This window comes from Passer domesticus, chromosome 3 (genome assembly GCF_036417665.1).
Source record: "Passer domesticus isolate bPasDom1 chromosome 3, bPasDom1.hap1, whole genome shotgun sequence".
Classification (NCBI taxonomy): Eukaryota; Metazoa; Chordata; class Aves; order Passeriformes; family Passeridae; genus Passer; species Passer domesticus.
The window spans coordinates 118,206,118-118,223,655 of record NC_087476.1 but is presented as its reverse complement, the minus strand read 5'-3'; the positions used below and the strand labels follow the sequence as shown (position 1 = coordinate 118,223,655).

At 42.1% G+C, this 17,538-nt stretch overlaps 1 protein-coding gene and 1 long non-coding RNA gene across 5 annotated transcripts in view; one reads left to right on the top strand and one right to left on the bottom strand.

The window, feature by feature from the left end:
* The window catches only part of CFAP61 (cilia and flagella associated protein 61), a 97,056-nt gene that overhangs the window by 74,061 nt on the left and 5,457 nt on the right, over positions 1–17,538 (bottom strand). For all 4 annotated transcript variants that reach the window (XM_064415457.1, XM_064415458.1, XM_064415456.1 and 1 more), the window contains exons 6-12: positions 16,700–16,841; positions 12,802–12,934; positions 10,698–10,851; positions 5,914–6,005; positions 5,451–5,638; positions 2,273–2,312; positions 978–1,117 (exon numbers count right to left, since the gene is read on the bottom strand). In XM_064415457.1, coding sequence (XP_064271527.1) covers positions 978–1,117; positions 2,273–2,312; positions 5,451–5,638; positions 5,914–6,005; positions 10,698–10,851; positions 12,802–12,934; positions 16,700–16,841 — 889 coding nt within the window. The remainder of the gene's footprint in view (positions 1–977; positions 1,118–2,272; positions 2,313–5,450; positions 5,639–5,913; positions 6,006–10,697; positions 10,852–12,801; positions 12,935–16,699; positions 16,842–17,538) is intronic.
* On the top strand, positions 12,870–13,945 carry LOC135297687 (uncharacterized). Its single transcript, XR_010359615.1, has 3 exons — positions 12,870–12,952; positions 13,250–13,437; positions 13,519–13,945. It is a non-coding gene; the product is annotated as an uncharacterized LOC135297687 (long non-coding RNA).

The following is a 17,538-nucleotide window of genomic DNA, read 5'->3' as shown; positions in this document are numbered from 1 at the left end:
GGAATATGCACAATGTAATCAGGATGGTAACTTTTTTTTAAAGAGCCTTGATAACAACTTGAATTTTGCCCAAAATTGCAAGAGGACATATGACTCCCAACCCTACTGGTGGATTACTGAGCAGCTGGGCCTTAGATTACCAGGAATTACTCCAGCACTTCTCTCTCCAGCCAGCTGGATTTTTACTCAGGACGCAGAAGGAGAAGTTTCATCCCAGGGCAAAAAGCTTCTGTCTCAGTCCAAGAGTAGCTGGCCAGCTCCTGCATGAAGTATTTGTGTACCACCAGAGGTGATTAGGTACACAATTAACCTAGAAGTACTTTGCTAAAACCACACAGTATTTAGGTACATTAGGACCAAAACCAAAAAAAGAAAATCGCTAACTACACCACAATTTAAGCTTGGTGTTTGAGCCAGAATGGGTTTGATATACAAGCAAAGCTTTGGAAAATTCATTCCATGTAGCAGAAATCACAGCAAGAAAGGTTTGGTGTTGCAGTTCACTGATATCTCAGCTACAGAAGTTTTCAGAGCATCACAGAAACTGGAGGCATGAAATAAATGATTCAACACCAAAAGTAAAAGAGCAATTACATAGAACAGATACTTAGCAGTGTTCCTGCTGTGATATGCATGTCCCAGAAACACATGACTACAGTTCTCTTAAGAAAGCTACAGCATATTTCCAAGAATTAAACCTACACCAGGCTATCAGGTGTCACACAACCTGACCCACATCCCCAAGGCCAAACACAGCACTGTGCTTCTCTGCTGGCCTTATCCCATAGCCAGGGAACTTGGAGCCACCGGTCCATACTGATGTCCATCTTCCCTACCTTAGTACTGTATACACAAATCCCAAATGAATCCTCTTACTGTGCTTGGGTTCTGCTGAGAGGACACTCCCCTACAAATGCTGGCAGGTGTGTCCCACAGCAGCCCAGAGCACAGCAGGGCTGTCCCAAGGCATGACTCACGTGAGCAATCCTCCCCGGTGGAACACATACAGCTCCCGGCCCAGCCTGGAAGTGCAGGAAGGGACAGCCCGAACAAAGCTCTGGATCAGGGGGAACTCTGGGACATGATGTGGCACCAGGATGACACACAAGTCTCTGTCCTGAAAGACATTGGCAGGCAATAAAAATGTTCTCTAAGCTTTACCCAAAGCCCTCTGAGGGGACAGACAGCCCTGAAAGCGGGGTTTACACTGCACACCACCAAGAGCTGACAGCTCAGAAACAGCTTCAACTTTAAACAAACTATGGGACAAACCTTCCTTACTACATCTGGTAATTCCATTGTAACATTTTATTTCAAAGACTGACATTGTTGGATGGATAAATTACATACATTTGAAATGCTTTTGGGGTCAGATCTCTCTAGGAACTCTCTTTGGTGATAAGCAGAGGTTTTGAGTGTGCTGGTTCTTATGGCCAAGACAGTGTCTCTGGTACCCAGGCCTATCTCTAAGGCACATTGCCATGCAGTTTTTTGTAACATGACTTTACAACACTGGTGTGCATTAAGAAAGTCTCAGAAAGTGGACTTTGTTACCTCAGATAGAGTGATCACACAGGGCATGAGTGGGTAATAGCTACTGCACTGTGAATCCACAGTGCCACAGTGTAGTCTGTAGGTAAGTATTATGAATCTCCTTAATACCACTGTTTTATAGGCTTTAACTCTATCTCCTTTAATAAATTGTGCTGATTTTGTTTTTAATGTAGGTACAGTCTGGGTCTGTACATGGTTTTAAAGGAGTTTGAGGCATTTCTTTTTCTAAATCTACATCTTAGAGAAGTCCCTATGGAACATAAACTAGGGAGACTATTTACAAGAGCACCTAGTGGCAGGAAAATGCCTTTACACTGATAGAGAGCAGGTTTAGATTACATGGTACAGAAAAATTCTTCCCTGTGAGTGTGAGGAGGCCCTGGCACAGGATGCCCAGGGAAGCTGTGGCTGCTCCATCACTGGAAGTGTCCAAAGCCAGGATGGACAAGGCTTGGAGGAATCTGGTCTAGTGGAAGGTGTCCTGCCTATAGCAGGGGTGGAACTGGATGACCTTTAAGTTCCTTTCCAACCCAAACCATTCCAGGATTCATTCCATGAAGTCCAGAAGCAGACAAGGAGGAGAGCAGCTCAGCACAGGGTAACCAGGCCCAGCACACTCTGTGGGGCAGATTCACTGGAGCAGTAGACCCACACCCCCTGGCTGCCAGCTGCACTGCTGTCCCACCACACAAAATCATTCCAACTTGGTTATACTCACTGGGAAAACGCTGAAAGCATAATGCAGGAAATCCAGTGACCTGCAACCAAGAGCAAATATTGGCAAATAAAGCACATATCAGAATGATCTGATACACTGTGATATTGATATGCCTGCAAGTGCAGGAGCATTTATTCAAAGCTGATCAGACAATCCCGATGGATCATCAATAATCAATGTTGCATGCTGCACAGCAATTTCTGACTCCTACTGCTTAAAGCATCATTATTAACAACAACAACCAGGATGTTTGACATGATACATGAGGCTCCTCATTAAAAGAGCAGGGGGAGGAACTAACAAAACATTGGCTCTCATGTTGTTGACTCCAGCCTCTTCAGAAGCCATTCCTGGACTATCACAGCAGCATTAGTGTACAGCAAATATTACTTCAGGTTACAAACAGTTGTTGCTATGTTCTACAGTATTTTCAGCCAGCACCAAGGGCTCTGTGACTTTCCACTCAGGAGAACCTGCCCGATGTGCTCTGACAGACTAACAGGAACATCAATACTTAGAATTGTTTTAAAACACTTCTTTTCACTTCTCACCCACTGACTTAAGAGCTGTCCCAGTCTCTTTTCCATGGTGACAGCAAATTGTGACATTTCAGCTTAAAAAGACTTGAGAAATCTCACCAAAGCCCTGCTGTTTCTCCCATGTCTAAGTCTGCCAAAGAGCTCAAAACCCAGTTATGCTGAAGTTTCGTAAAACACTTCTCCACCACACAAGATGTTTATTTTGAAGAAATTCATACAGACATGTTACCTTATAAATACTGATAAGGTCTCTCCTCCATTCAGAACTGTAATTAAGCTCCCTTTAATTACCTCTTTAATAATATTGCTTAAAAGAGAAATAATTTCTAATTGCAATAGCTATGCCTGAATGTAAACTTAAAGCTGCAAGTACAGATCAGGATTTGGGCATTATATATTCACCTATATAATACATGACTAAGACTAGTTAACAGAACAGCTAATCAGTGGAAAGGAAAATACCATTGCAACTATACTGCATTTAATTTTCTCTCTGGTATCCAGGACCATGTTGGCAGCAAGGACCACAAGAACTGAGGTGGGAGATTTTTCAGGGGGCTTAGAAAAGTATCAAATATCAGCAGATAACCCAGTAGATCAGTTCCTTGACATTTCACTCTCAATGCACTAACAAGCCACATAACAGCTCTGGCTTTGGGAGATGGAAACATTTAGCAGCTTGAGTGGGTAACAACTCCCAAGAAGCAAACTTCCCTCAGGGCTAAGATGCAATCACACCTACACTTCAAGCCAACTTCTATTTCTGGGTCCATGTTGTACAAGGCCAGCAGGAACTCCCTCAGGACAAGATTCCAGGAGGCAGCCAGCATCACCTTGTGCCCTCCTTTACATATATTTGCTTTGCTAATATTTCTTCTACAGGCAGGTGGATCAAGCAAAGGCAAGCCAGAGAAGCATGCAAGCAAAATGTTTGAAAACACCAAGATCTAGATTCCTCAGCTCTGCATGAGGTAATCTTAGGAAAAGTCTTCAGACAAGAATGCTGTCTCCTCCAGATACCAATCTTGGAACCAAAACTGCTCCACAGATACCTCCAGGTAAAAAAAACCAAAAAACCAAAAAAACACAAAAAACCAAAAAAAACCCAACCAAAAAAAAGAACCCCACAAACCTGGGAGCACAGCATTGAATGATAATTGAATGATAAATGCAGTGAGAAATGTCTTGAACAGAAACAGCAAACAAAGCACAGAGCTCAGGAGGCAAAAACCAGACAGATCCTTAGGACAGAAAACTATGAGCAGAGAACTCAAGAAGTCTACAGTGAGATTATTTACTGACCTAAATCTCTCACAAAGCTCTGAACTGCTGTTTCAGTGTAATGGAATCATTCCAGAGCAAGCCCCTTGCCTCACTAATATTTTAATATAAAACTTTCTTATTCTGCAATAAGTATCTTGCTTGAATTTTTACAATAGATTGTCCCTCAATTAACTGTTCTGGCCCAGTCTTTCAGCAGTGCAATTGTTCTTATCACACATTAGCTGGTCAATGTTTCTAAGTACAACACAGATCTTCTGTGTTGACTTCCTGCACTTCACTAATTAAACTAGTTCTTAACAAACATGAGCTCTGTTACTGGGTATATCACTTGGGAATATGTATACAAAAGGCAATATCTTTGCTTTGTTTTGGTAATTTTGAATATTTGCATTTGCAGCAGATTCAGTGTTTGATCCCCTTGGGTAGGTGCCCTCCTTAATCAAGGAACTGTTCAATAAATATAACCAGTTTTCAAAGAATTCTCATTTTTCTTCTTGTGAAGTTTACTCTTATTTTAAGCCAGATTCAGAAGTTGCTACTCACCAATGACTGAGTAGACAGATGTTTTTTCAAACTGTACTACACATGTTCAACTCATCTATCAAGCTTACTCCTGATGCCTGCTGTCTGCAGATATGACATGGATTTGAAAGCATGGAAGATCCTGGGTGTGCTAAGCTGCTTCATCTATCCTTTGTCTTCCTTTCCACTATCACATGGAAAAGGTAAAAGGTTCCTGGAGAAGTTTCTGCTGGTGTGGTTGAATATATTCAAGTGTGGAGACAAATTCTAGAAAAAAAAAGTCTAAACCCCATTTATAGCCCTATTCTAATTGACCAGGATCTAAGAGTGTGAGGTCAGCAGCAGCAATTGTGTGAAGAGAAAATCCCATTATATCCCCTAGGTGTAGAGGATTCTGGAAAACAGAATCATTTCTTTCAGTGACTGGAGACAGTATTTAGAATGGGAACATTTACCTGCAGAACTAAGAACAGCTTTATTGCCCCATGCAATGAGATGAGAACTACTGTAACACGTAGCTTCTCTTGCAGCTAGCCAACTTCAGAATGAGTGTCTCCATAGAAGGAAACAGCAGCCTTTTTCCACAACCTCAACTCACATTTTTTCCGACAAAAATGAATTCTTCACATTTTGCCCCCATAGACCTGTACAAGTTAGGAAGTTACAAGCGGAGGTTGAAATGTTATGACTGAAGATAAAAGAAGCAGACAAGAAAGAGGTCAGAAAAAGCCCATCTAACCACTGCAGGTGCTGTCACTTTCTGATTTGTCCTGAAAACATAACCTTGAAAATGGTTGTTAATGGGAAAGCAGTGACTCTTCCTCTACACTTACCTAGTTTCATACTTCTCATCGATACAAAACAGACGGATACAGAAAACATTTGAAGCTCCTCTGTACACAGGATGCAAATCCCCCTCCTGATCAGTCTCCAGCAGAGGTGCTGCTGAGCCATTAGAGCCCACGTTGATGACATTACCTACCGGCAGTTCAGTCTGGGAAATGGTCACAGCTCCATCTTTCTGCAACAAGAACAGACAAGGGCTCACTCACAACACATCATAAAGTGTTTTCATTAGTTCAGCCCCATCCTGTCTCTCTTGTCTGTGACCCTTTCTTCCCATCTGATGGCTGCTCATGGAGAACTGGATGGGTAAACCCACCTCTGATCCCCTCCCTCCAGACCCCAGCCAGGGCAGGAGGGAAACTCAGCAGTATTTGCTTGTCCTCATCTCTGCCAGCCTTGCTCCGTATCAGCCCTGAGAGCCAGCAGCACTGCTGGGTGTAGCAGCATTACCTGCACAGCTGCATCTGCATCAGGAACCTGTTCCAAGTTTTGAGAAGAAACAGGTTCTGGCTCTTGACTTGTTTGGTTGCTTTCATCTTGATCTGAGTACAGTAAAAGAGAAAGTGCACATGGTTTAATAAAGTGAGCTTTACTCTCAGAATCACAGCAATAGCTGGACTGGACCAGGCTACCTCTTTCAAAAGGTTTCATTTTAACAACAACAGTTAAATCAGACCTTCCCACAGTTACTTGGCCAGGGCTTCATTAGACTATTTGATTTCAAAGAAAAAACAAAAACAAACAAACAAAAAAAACCAACCCAAAAAACAAAAAACAAACAAAAAACAAACAAACAAAAAACAAACAACCAACCAACCAACCACCAACCAACCAACCACCAACCAACCAACCACCAACCAACCACCAACCAACCACCAACCAACCAACCAACCACCAACCAACCACCAACCAACCACCAACCAACCAACCACCAACCAACCAACCACCAACCAACCACCAACAACCAACCACCAACAACCAACCACCAACAACCAACCACCAACAACCAACCAAACAACAACCAAACAAAAAAAACAAACAAACAAAAAAACCCAAAAAACCAAACAAAAAACCAAACAAAAAACCAAACAAAAAACCAAACAAAAAACCAAACAAAAAACCAAACAAAAAACCAAACAAAAAACCAAACAAAAAACCAAACAAAAAACCAAACAAAAAACCAAACAAAAAACCAAACAAAAAACCAAACAAAAAACCAAACAAAAAACCAAACAAAAAACCAAACAAAAAACCAAACAAAAAACCAAACAAAAAACCAAACAAAAAACCAAACAAAAAACCAAACAAAAAACCAAACAAAAAACCAAACAAAAAACCAAACAAAAAACCAAACAAAAAACCAAACAAAAAACCAAACAAAAAACCAAACAAAAAACCAAACAAAAAACCAAACAAAAAACCAAACAAAAAAAACCAAACAAAAATCCAGGGAATTGATTGTAAAATAAGACCTGAACAAGACAGTTTGGGAGCAATTCTTAACTTGTGTTTATCCCTGTGTCAAATCTTTACCCTATCTGAACTGAAAAACAGGAGCCAGTGTATTGACTGATATCTTAAGCCTCATGTGTTGCTAACTTGCTTTCTGGTGATCACAAGGACAAGCAAGGGCTCTTCATTCTCAGATTAGTTCTCCTAAAAGAGTTGAAATTCAGGTTAAATGAATTTAACAGAAAATTCAGAGCTCTTACTGGTGCAGTAAGAGACAAGAAACAGGGATTATAATTCCTTTATAAATTTTACACAAGCTCTTAAGGTGTAGGTGTTGCTGCTGAAGAAAACACATCAGGCAAGGGCAGCCTTGCATTTGGAAAATTCAGTAACATTAAGGAAGTCAAAGTTTTTGAGTTCCAAGAAGAACACAAAAGCTTCAGAAAAGAAAAGAATTCATCCATTCTCCCTCTGAACTTTGCCTTGGGACACCCACGTAAGCTTCATAGACAGAAGCATTTCTTCACACAGTAATGGGCAACTTTTTTAAAAAAATACCTCATAGGTTTAAAATAATTTAGCCAGAAGTAATTAGGAAAAAAAAAAATCTTGTCTCAAAATCTGTTTCTCTGTCAAAAAAAGAGTGCAGATGCAACATGCAGGGCAAGGAGAAATGCGGGGGTTAGGAATCATGGATTCTCTGGGGGTATCACAGATGTGAGCCTTCACAGAAATGATCAAATGTCGTCTTGATTAACCGGCTCCATTTCTCATTACCAACAGCCTTGCAGGTGTCAGAAGTTAATTAATACAAGTCTCTGGTTGTCGTGTAAATATTGATATGTTGTTTCTGACTTTATACTAAAATGCAAATCCTTAATGGCTCCACCATCCACTCCTGTCAGACGTGGCTGCATTGCTGTTTACAGACATGCTGTACACGAGTGATGTGAAGAACTGCAATACTATCACTAAATCAAGTAAAGACCACAAACAAAGAAAATTAAAATAATTCTGTGATTGCTGGGTTGTTAGCTGAGGTACAGTCATCAGGATCAAGAAGCCAGTTCACCATGAGGCCTGATGAAAAGCCCTTGAATCATTCCCACTGCATCATGTTTTCTAGCAACTAATTCATGACACCATATAGAGTAACAACCAAATTACTGTAATTACCCTGAAACCTAAGTGGCATATCAGTACAGACTGTTGTATACTCTTTCATTATTATTCAGCATTACATTTTGAAAGGAAAAAAAATATCAACCTGTGGTCTCTACTTAAAAGCTAAAGAGCTTGAAAAAATAGCCTTTTTATACGTAGGAACATAAAATTATGAAGGAATGCAGCTTGCATTTTAAAATTTCCAGCCTTCAGAGTCCATAAAGCCAAGTCCAGATCTTCTATTGATGTCAGGTCACTGAACCTGCTCTGCCCTCACAGCAGGACACCATCCAGCAGCAAGTTTTCAAATGTAGCCACTAAAGCAGTCTTCATGGAATGAGCATGGCTTTGCAATATCCACAAATGCAAACTACATGGGACTAACACCACAACAGATTTCAAGGACACAGGCTGGCCTTGATGTTGGAAAGGCTTAACAATGGACTCCTAGGATGCAACTCTTCTATTCTAAAATGTGCAAAGCTACAACAAAAATTTTAACTAGTATTGCATGACAACAGAATAAATGTTCCTGAGCAGTGAATAGACAACTTTGCTATTAGGTTTCTAGTGTCTCTCTCTAGGAATCAGGCACCAGAGTCCTTTCCCAGGCAGCTGATTCACTTTGACATTGAAGCCACAAGAGAACTGTTTCTTGTGGCAAAGTCCTCATAGCATAACAAGAGAGATGACTCTCCCTAAGTAGACTGAAGAAAGACTATTCTAAGTTTTGTCTTCTTACATTGTCAGTGGTAAAGGAAAAAAGGTGGGGAGGGGGGAAGAAAAGTGTTCTGAAGATTTTATTCTGGTTTTTTTCTTACTATTTTTCTCTTAATTGTGTTAATAAAGTTTTCTTTATACCCTTTAATGTTTGTGCCCTCCTTCTAATGCTTATCCCACAGCAAAAAAATAAGTAAATATATTCGAGTAAGTGCACTGGCACTTAGCCAGCACTAGACCCACTACATAATTGGTGCATTGGCCGGGAAATCGAACAATTGGGAAGCCAAAACCTCTACGATCATTAATGATTTGCACTCAAGCTACCTGAAAGTCTACAAATATTTCTCCCCAGAGCTGCCCTTATCATTCCAAATAAAGGGATACCACTACTTTAATAAGTCTTACCTGAAGACAACCCACAGGACTAACACTAGTTTTTAAATGAAGAAAGAAAAGAAGGGAGATAGATTCACAGAACTGCTAACCATGCTGCTTAAAACATTTCTAAAAAGCACTCAGATGTCAGATTCTCAAGAAACTGAACAGAGAGCAGCTGCTCATGCTAAGTTTTAAAATTTAGAACAAGTTCCATAAATTTCCTACATGATAAAAAATACATAACAGCTGTATTTTCAAACCCTGTAACCACATTCTCACTGAAAAGCTCAGCAGCACAGAAATTGCCAGAAAACACAGACCTACAGCTTGCAGGCTCCGGAGAAGGAGAGAGGACACCAGAACCAGGGACAGCTCTGGGATGGGTAAGGCTGGGAGAGAGCCTTGGTGGTCGGGCACCTTGCCCAAGCCAGGCCACCCAGAGCAGACAGCCCAGGACTGGGCTCTGGCTCCTGAGTGATCTCGCTCCCTCCTCAGCCTCATTCCTCCTCCTACTCACGTCTGTCACCTCTTCTGAACTAATACTCCTGGAGCTGCAGGAGCACAGGATCAAACAGGAGACAGGCATCTTCCATCTCCTATGTGCAAGATGCTTCCTTGCAGGGGAGGGAAAGTCCACAGGAGCAGCTACAAGACCTGTTTCTCTCCCTTTTCTGTTCTGTGACTGCCAGCTTCAAGGTACCAGCTGGTGACAGCCCTGCAGCTCCCTGGTTGCCTTTTTTGCCTGCTGCTTTGTGTTCAGAAAAGCAGATACATAACCTAGTGGTGGAGGTGTTTTATTCCACTACTGATAATTAGCAGATAGCAAGATGTTGCCCTTCTGCACAAAACACCCTTTGACACTGGAAAAAAAAAAAAGACAACAACTGTAAATCATTTACATGACACTTCTGTTCTACAAACAGGTGACATATTTGTGCTACTGGTTTTTATCACTCACAGGAAGCAGCTAGCACATGTGTTGCTGTATTGGGCCAATATAAAAGCGGAATTAAGAGGCAGTCCCTGATCTCCCAAAATCTTGTAACCCAGGAGACTGCAAACAATAAGCAAAGAGCAGTAGCTGAACCACAAGGAAAAAAGATGACATAAGTCAACAGGACAACATAACAGGCACAGTGAGCCAGCTGCTCAGCTACCAACAGACCTCACTTCACCACCAGATTTTTACAATCACATCTTCATTTAACAGCACAACTGTGTCTGATAAACAGTATGTGCCACATGACAGCTTTCTGAAACTCCAAGCCCACATTTATCCCATAGTTGGTGCAGGCCAGCTTTCCACAAACAACAATCACTTCTGAGTCAGAGACCAGGGCCATCAAAATTCTCCTCCTCAATTAAAAAACACCAGGCATCCTACTTCAAACACGGGTATGGTAATTTGTGTTTTCTTCCTAGTGAACCCATATCCTTTTCCAACCTTCTGCAAAACCTACTCAGAAGCTAGACACAAACACACCTTGAATTTATTTAGCACTTTAGAATACAGATACCTCCTTGAACGCTTGGCTTCCGTGGCACTTTGAGAATATCCTCAGGATGTGGTTTACAGAGTCCATGGAAAGGCCCTAAGTCAAAACACTCTTGAAACAAGGAAATGTTCACATCAGAACATAAGCTCATGAATCCTACTGCAGTGCCACCAACCTGGAAGATAAAAGCCATGTTACATGAACATGTCATTCTAGGAAAGGACAAAAAACTGAACAAAAACATTTCTGAAACATCAACTTTTATGTTCCATCTCTGACTGTACATAATGGAAAACTATAAAGGAACTATTTCAGCAAAAGTTAAAGATACTCTTTTATTTTTTTACTTGTAACATATGTACTAGGACCTCTACAGTAGATGTTCTCATTATTTTTTTATCTATGACTTGCAAGAGTATTAGGTTTGTATATATAGGCCAAATAATGACCTGGAGTTTCAGTAAAACTTTTGTTATGGCAAATACACAACATACTTCCAAAAACATATAATTTTTTTTACAATGAACAGTGCAGGTGAAGTAGAACCTGCATTCAGTTAGCTGTAATGGCTCATTACTGGACACTGATTTGGACCCAAATTGGTCTCAAACTGAAGGGTGTATTTAATCATCATAAGAAATTAACTCAAGAAATCAATTATGTATAACATAAGGAGTACCTAATGCAGTACTTATTATTTGCAGCACTTGTAAGCCCCAAATATTTCTGTGTTCTGAAAAAAAATCCAAGAGCTAGTCTTAAAACCCAAATGCTTTGGCAAACATGAAAGTGACGGGATCCCTGCATTGCTGGCACCCATGGTACTCTGGAGGCCTGATTGCTGCTGGAGTTCTCAGCAAGACACACACTGGGACCAGGGAGAACTGGCATGCTGGAGAGCTTCGGGCTTTAACCTAGGACAAGTCTAGAAGAAGGAAGCTCTTAAATTTTTAGTAGTGTATGCAACTTTCTGGTGAAACACATTATCAAAACATATTTTCTTTCCTCCTCAATACACATAATGAAAACCTTCACAAACCTAATGAAAAGTCAAATGCTGGATTTGTACAGCTGTTTTATCAAGCCATCAGCACATCAATAAAGACTTGAAAAAGTGTGACGTTTAATTTTTCTGCCCTCAAAACAACAAGTGATTGTTTGTTTGCCTTGTTTGCGTAACCAACAAAGCTGGGGTGCCACAGTTGCCTGGCTGCTGTGTAATTTCAGGCCCAAGGCTCAGCAGAGGCTGATTAACCAATCCATCTACCATATGTGCAAAAAGAGGCTGCCAGCTTCCTTCTCCGCAGGGGAAGTTGGCATCCATCATGGTTTGCGTGGAGGTGCTTCCCAGCCCGCCGTGGCAGCTGGGATAAACTGGGGGCTTGGAACACCTCTTGGTGGTCTCACATTGAGCTCTGAACATGCCACTGGAATGTCTTATTTATAGCAACAGCCCTCTGCAATGTGCCATTACGCTAATGGCGCATTGTTTCCCATTTGGCTCCCAATGGCAGTGATTACATGTTGCAATTTTATAAAACCATTTGCCACAAAAAGCAGATTTCAGGAATTAAGGAGGTTATATTGCCTATCAGCTTGCACTACCATGCACAATTACCAACATGTGGAAATCTTAACAGGGATTTTCAGCAGGATAACTATTACTGCTCCTTTCTTATTTAAATTTATTCCTGGGTTTGTCTTCATTTCAGCAAAAATCCGTTTGAGCCAAGAGAAAAAAATTATCTACAGGACTTAAAACTGAAAAGATTACTGGCTACTCATTTTCACATGCAATATTAGCTTTCACTGGGAATGAAAACAGGTCAGCTATAATGCAAATGTCTAAAATGACAACATGGCTTCATCAACACAGTCTGTCCAAATTACTTGAAAGTAGTCTGCACAAGAACTGGGAATTGCTGCTTCATTTCTGAACTGGAAACATCACTCCCAAGGACAGACACAAACTGCATTGAAAAGGGTACTCACTGTGTGGGTATAGAGCATGAATTGTACTTTTCACAGGGGGCTGGTGATTTTATCCCCTGAGCTAGAGTGAGCTGTCACACAGGACATCACTAAGGCTACAATCAGACAAAACCAGAGGTCATGGCAGACTGACCTCACAAACAGCTGCCTGATCTTCTTCACCTTCACGTTCTATGAGATCAACAAGGAGATATTCACCATAGATTTCCTTCAGAGTCTCACTTTGAGGTGTCCAGATTAGCATGAGATCATCATAATCTTCCAGCCTACAAAAAAGAGATCAGGTAATATCCTAAGGCTCTGCCATTAGGAGGCCGTGATACTTCTGTTCTACTCCATTACCATATGGAAAAATATTACAAATACTTGTTCCAAAGCAAAGCCTGCACCCACAAATCACTTCACCTAGGACACATTCCCAGTGCACACTAAAGTGGGAATCTCAGCACCAGAGAGACAACCACACCCAAAAGCCAGCAGCACACATGAAAATCTGCACTGCTCAGTGGGGATGCTTCCCTTGCCCTAAGAAAATATATGGGAATGCCAGCTCAAAATTCTCCTGCCTCACTCTCCTACAGCTGTAGTGGAGCACTCATACAGGTCCCAACCTACATGGATTTTTACTTAAACAAGCAACAGAGACTCTTTCCCACGAGAGTGCTATTCATAGCCAGGGTCAATCTAACTCTGAATAAGAAAATCCAGCAATTTTACCAGAACAGCAGTAGAATTCATCAGTCACCCATGCTGAGACTATGGCACAAAGGTGGGTGGCAAACCAGCTTTAGCACTCAACTGCTATCAACAACATGAAGCCACTTGTATTTATCTCTTGGAAAAATGCCAGAATTGAGCGGTGCATCCAAAAGCAGCAGCGAAGAACCTGCGGCTGTGTTGGGCTGCCAGAAGGAACAACTGCAACAAACTGCAGGGGAAACCCTCTGGGCCGGGAGCAGGCGGCTACCTCGGCTACCACAGCAACACCCCAGGAAGAGTCGCGCTGGGCTGTCCCGACGAGCCCGTCCCGGCTCCGGGCGGTGACACCGGGGCTGGCGGAGCCCCGCGCGGTCTCTGCCGCCACCCGGCGGCCCCGCCAGGCACGGGCAGCGGCGCCTTCGCTTACTTAGGATGCACAAAGCTCCTCATCTTCCTGCTCGGGAACCGGGACCGGCCCGCGGGGCTCCCCACAAACGTGCTGCTGCAGGGAGAACTCCTGTTATGTTCCAGGGTCCCACTGCTCACATAGGGAAGTGCCTGTATGCAATACGTGTAAGTTGGAGATCATTGTTCCACATAGGCAGGAACCCAGAAACAAACAGGTTCTCAGTGCTACTCTTTATGTGTGTCTGGATTTGGAAAGAGCATTAAAGAAAACACATCTGGGCAAAAGAGGTTCTGTTTCTCATGGTATCAAACACTGTCCGAGTTCCTAAGCACTGCCTGACTCCAGCACAGGAGTGGTGGTCAGAGGGTCTCTGGATGCTTTTGCTGCTCCTGCACACCACAATGGATGTGACCTCTGGGTAATACCACCTTTGTAACCTAGGCTAGGGATCCCTTGGATTCTGACCTTGTACCTGGCTTTTTTTTCCCCCCTCAACTAAAATGACACTCCAGCAACAATGAAAACTCCATAAAAATTTACAGTAACTCATTCCTTATCCCTCAAACCAAAATGGTTACCCTGATCTTCTTCACAGGGAGTATCCCAAGGGAAGATGTGCAGTGAGGTTTTCTATTATCAGAACATCACCACCTCCACAATTAATTAGTACAGCTAATCTGTTAATAAACTCTCAAACCTCAAAAAACCAAACAAAGAGGGATAACAGAACAAGAGTGTATCCTAACTGAACCCTGTTATTTCATGGAGTCAGAAGACAGACACCTCCTCCAAATGGAACACTGTGCCAAGTGTTTTGAGTGCCCTATGTCATTCTGCTCTGTGGGACACAGGACAAGATCACACACAAAGGTGCAGATGGCAATTCCTGAGGACTGACCCTGTGACAGTCAATGGGACTCTGCACACACCCATTCACCTCCCTGCACACTACTCTGTAGGAGCACAACCATTTTAATTTGTTTATTCTGCTTTTAGTATTTTCCACCAGTACCACAATATTTAAGAAAGTAAGGAAACCCTCCAGACCCCAGTAAGCTTTCCAATATAAAAATTCCTCTACTGTGAGTGCAAGCACAGAGCTGCAAATTTGACTCTTGCCTACAGGGCACAAACCCAAGCATGGCAGGATCTAGACAAGGCACCAGCAAGAACCTTAACCATCAAAGCTTAGTGGGCTGCATTCTGACACACTGCAAAGGCTCACATTGTAGAGGCAGACAGAAAGTAACTTGGAAATGGATGGTTAAACAAAGTATCAGTTTACAGCTGCTTTTCCCCCTCTGTAAGCAGGGGAAGAGGGTACAGAGATTAGGCTAATCTCCTCTCGCTGCCCCAGAACATGTTGCTAGGCAGGTGGCTGCAGACAGCATCCACAGAGGAGTCTCTAAGGGCTCCCACTGTTACTATGGATGCCAGTGAAGCACAGGGGTGAATGCAGAGGGAAGGGAAAGGCAGAGCTCCTTCTGCAAACAGAAATTAGCCTTACCTGTTATCCACTGATGGACAACACTGAAGTATGAATTTTGTATCACCACTGCGTAATTTCAGAGGAAAACCAATTTCCCAGTTAATTTTCTATTAATACCAAAACTAAAGCAATTTTTACTTTTTATAACAAACTAGCAAAATCCCAGACAAGATGGTAGCTCCTATCAAGAATATTGCTATGGCCTAAGTGACGTTTCCAGTCATGCAAAAGAACATTTCAATTGACAATGTCCAATGACCACCAAAAAAAAAAAAAAAGCTTAAATTGAAAAAAAAAGAAACAGTTGGAAATGAGACATACGGAAAGACTTTTAATCTTCAGGCATTAACTCACCTACTGATACCTTCTCTATATAAAAGCACATTCATTTAGTTATAGGTGATACACAACTCCAAAGAAGCACTCAAAAAGCCTAACAATTGTACATTGAGGTAGTATGAGAGAGATTTTTAACATATTGAAATATCCATAGCTACAGCAGGAAGATGTGAAGTGGCAAATGTCAGGCCTCAGGCCTTTTTATTAAAATGCTCAAAAGTCGAGCAACAGGAGGAGCATAAGCTGCAGATTGGTTTCAGACCCATGTGGTAAAATTTAAGATATGCAATAAAACACCTCTCAGAGACCAGCTTCTGTCAGAATGCAGCCCAAGCTGGCAGCATGAACCAGCCATAAATAAACAGTGTGGCTTTACCAATCAGACACATTCAATGTGGCATCACCATCTGCAAGCACTGGTCAGAACAGACCCCCCCAAATCCATACCATGTGCTAGAGTCTCCAAGGAATACACTTTTCCCTAAACTTCAGTCTCCACCACAGGCATCAGAAATGCTAATGTAATCACCACTGTGCTACCTAGTCACAAAGCAACACTTACATTTACTACCTGCAAAAATTCTAGAATAATTCAGAGTTAAATCAAACTACTGCTTCATAAAACATTACCCTACCAGCAGTCTTCCCACAGAGGGCAACAAGTAACCCAAAATTTGATGGATACATGTTCTAGTTCAACCACACTATGAGGAAGCACCAACAGGAAAATCACCAGGTCCCTGCGTCAGAAACTTAGCATTTCTCATGTCCTGAATGCAATGCTGGCACAGGCAGAACACACATGGCAGGAAAAACCAAGAGTGGCAACAGTGGTCTAATTCAGCAGATCACAGAATAAACATCACTGACAAAAAAATAGTCTTCCTACATAGCTAACTAGAATTCAAAAAAAAAAATACATTTTGCAATGAAATAGAACAAAACCAGCATAATCCTAGAACCACCTAGAGTGGTTATCACAGAAAACCAGAGCAGCCAAGTGAAGCTACTGATGCTGCAAACCAAAGAAGGAAAATGCTCCAGTTTCCCCCAGGCAGATGTGCTCAGGGAAGCAGAAGCAAGGAGCTGCGTTACCTTGCTTGGCGCACGTACAGCCGAGGGTGACATCGATGCCTCGGGCAGGCCAGCAAGGTGAAACGTCCCTCCATGGGAGAGCCTGGAACAGGCACCATCCTTTCAAAGACATTCCCCACGTCCAGCTCTGAATGCCTAAAACCTGTCGGGGAAACAGAGAAACTTCATTATGCAAGCTTTAAATTAGCAGCTGCACTGTCTGAGGGAAATGGAGCTTCAAACTTAAACTACAGATAGTAAAATGCTCCAATTCTTTTAAGTTAGGCAATGAGGCTGAAATGACAGCAGCACAGATATGTGAGAATCATCACCAAAGTCATCTAATTAATCCAGCGTTCCAAACTTGAACAAGCTTCAAAGCAATCAGGAATTGGTAGAAAACAATCCCTATAAGAATAATACAGCAAATACTCTATGCCTCTGGAGAGCCTCCGTCAGGACTGATAATGCTGAGGGAACGCTGATGTTGGTTGCCAGGGTGGATTTGACAAATTCAAGCCCTGTTTTCTGTAGTTGACACACCACTACACTCTTTTAGTGTGACTTGGAACCAACATATCTAGAAGCCAGCATATCAGAAAAGTTCCAGCTCCCTTTTCAGCTCAGTTACACGCATACTTGGTTTATTAGTCAGAATTCAGGATGAAAATTTCACTCTGGTGCTGTTCTCTAATTAACACATGTATTCTCTACCTTTGTATCTTTATTCTAGAGGAAATAATCTGAGTTTCCTTCCATGTCTCCAGCACCCCTCTGAGCCTCACCAAAGTGAACTCTTCCAATCTGCACTGGCTTGGCTAAGTAAGTGCCCAATTTCAAGTCTCTTGGCTCTATCCAAC